The 1,715-nt window shown below is 50.7% G+C and overlaps 1 protein-coding gene across 1 annotated transcript; it reads left to right on the forward strand.

Moving 5' to 3' along the window:
- The first annotated feature begins 304 nt into the window (after window positions 1–304).
- On the forward strand, window positions 305–1,432 carry LOC147891083 (putative F-box protein At4g22030). Its single transcript, XM_087389144.1, has one exon. It carries the CDS (start codon window positions 344–346, stop codon window positions 1,430–1,432), a length of 1,089 nt encoding a protein of 362 aa, XP_087245270.1. The 5' UTR covers window positions 305–343.
- The last annotated feature ends 283 nt before the right edge of the window (window positions 1,433–1,715 follow it).

Below are 1,715 nucleotides of genomic sequence, written 5' to 3' on the forward strand. Positions count from 1 at the left end.
AGAGAGTCCAACGGCCCTCTAAAGGCAAGGTTATAAGGGGTCTCCGTTAAAGAGAGGCAGGTACAACTCTAGAGTCTAAAACCATTAGAATTTTGAACCCAACTCTAAACCAACTGTGAAATCATTTATTCTTCTCCTTCTTCGCATGGCCCTGCCTTTGCCTGCATTCCCGCAAGCCATAAACTCTCCGATCAGCTCCTCCCACCTCAGAGCCAGCTCCGGTGCCCCTCATGATCACATGCGCCCCTCATTTCCCAGAAATACCCAGCTTCCACAACGTCTTCAGTATGTAGCTGCCTCTTCCACTTCATCAACATTCCCGTCCACCGGCTTGTACACGTCCATGAAAGTAGACCATCTCGCTTTCTGGGATCAGCATGATGGGCTAGCCAGCTGCGACTTGGAGGAGGATGAAGTCGAAGACTCAATGTCGCTGGCAGAATTGCGCTTGTTAGCAAACGTAGCCACGGATCGAGCCGAGATTCACTCCATCCTCGCCGAACAGCGGGACAATTGGAACAAGCTCTTCCAGAACACCCTCACCGCGGCCACCATGTCTGCGACCGTCCTCGCGGGCCTGGATGGACAGCACCATAGCTTGAGCTTCAGCTTGCCCGCCTTCTTCTTGGATGCCGGGTGTGCCTTCGTCATGTCCGTAGTCAACCAGTTTCAACCCTCTCAGTTGGCGGAAGAACAGCGGACTGCCTCTTGCCTCTTCAAGAAGCTCGTCAATGACATCCAATATGCACTGCAACTCCCTCCTCATCTAAGGCAACGCACCGCAGCGCTGCTTAAGGATTCAAGGGGCAGGCTTCAAGCCCTGGATAGGGCATACCCTATGCCATTGACGCCCGGTGGACTGGAAAAGTTCCCGTCTCGAGTCGTTCCTCCGATTCTGAGTGACCAACCGGCTCCTCCTTCCGTGCTACAGCTACCATCAGCACCGCCCCACCAGAGCAACGGGTGGAACGACTCCATCGCTCGCGATCTAAGGGACGTAGCCACCCTACTTCACGATTCCGACATCCAAACTTACATCAATTTGGCCACCAATGTCCAGAAGGTCAACAAGTGTCTGTCTATAGTAGCGCCCCTGTTTGCCATCTCTGGGGCTCCGCTCAATGCTATAGACGGTTTTGCGTGGAGCACCAGCAGCCTGGGCTTGCACGCAGCGATTTGCAGCCTTCTCGCAGCCTTTGCTAGAAGCTTTTCGCACGACCTGCAGCTAGGAATGGTATTCGAGCTATATACGAATTCTGCGGGCTACTATGGAGAAGTCAAGGCATCCATCGACAAAAACCTGCAGCTTCCAGCAGAAGAACGGGAAAATGGGATTCTGTTTCGCCAAAGGGTAGCTTACGAGCTAGGTCGCGAGGATGGGCCGTTGCCCACAATGCCCGTAGGTGCCAAGATCGCAGGAACTCGCTTTTGACGCCCTTGTATACGCGTGTATAGAAATACCTCTGAAGAAAATTTATAGACGTGTAGCTTGACTTGTCTCCGAGGGGGTAAAGATTTCTTAACACCCTTGGGTTTTTTCACCCACTAAAGCTATGGACTCATACATAATGTTTGGTTCCTCAGATGCTAAACTAAAACGAATTATTTTCTCAAACATTCCATTAGCTATTTTTTGAAACATTTCATTAGCTATATATATTAATTTTGAAACATTTCATGAAAGATGAGGCAAGTGTAGCCTTCATATCTACCCC

This window comes from Dipteris shenzhenensis, chromosome 18, assembly GCF_047967505.1.
Source record: "Dipteris shenzhenensis isolate YYH24624 ecotype China chromosome 18, Dip_SZ_1.0, whole genome shotgun sequence".
Taxonomy (NCBI): Eukaryota; Viridiplantae; Streptophyta; class Polypodiopsida; order Gleicheniales; family Dipteridaceae; genus Dipteris; species Dipteris shenzhenensis.

What these genes read in the sequence shown, in the direction of transcription:
- LOC147891083 (XM_087389144.1), top strand. Translation starts at nt 344, where the DNA reads ATGAAAGTAGACCATCTCGCTTTCTGGGATCAGCATGATGGGCTAGCC.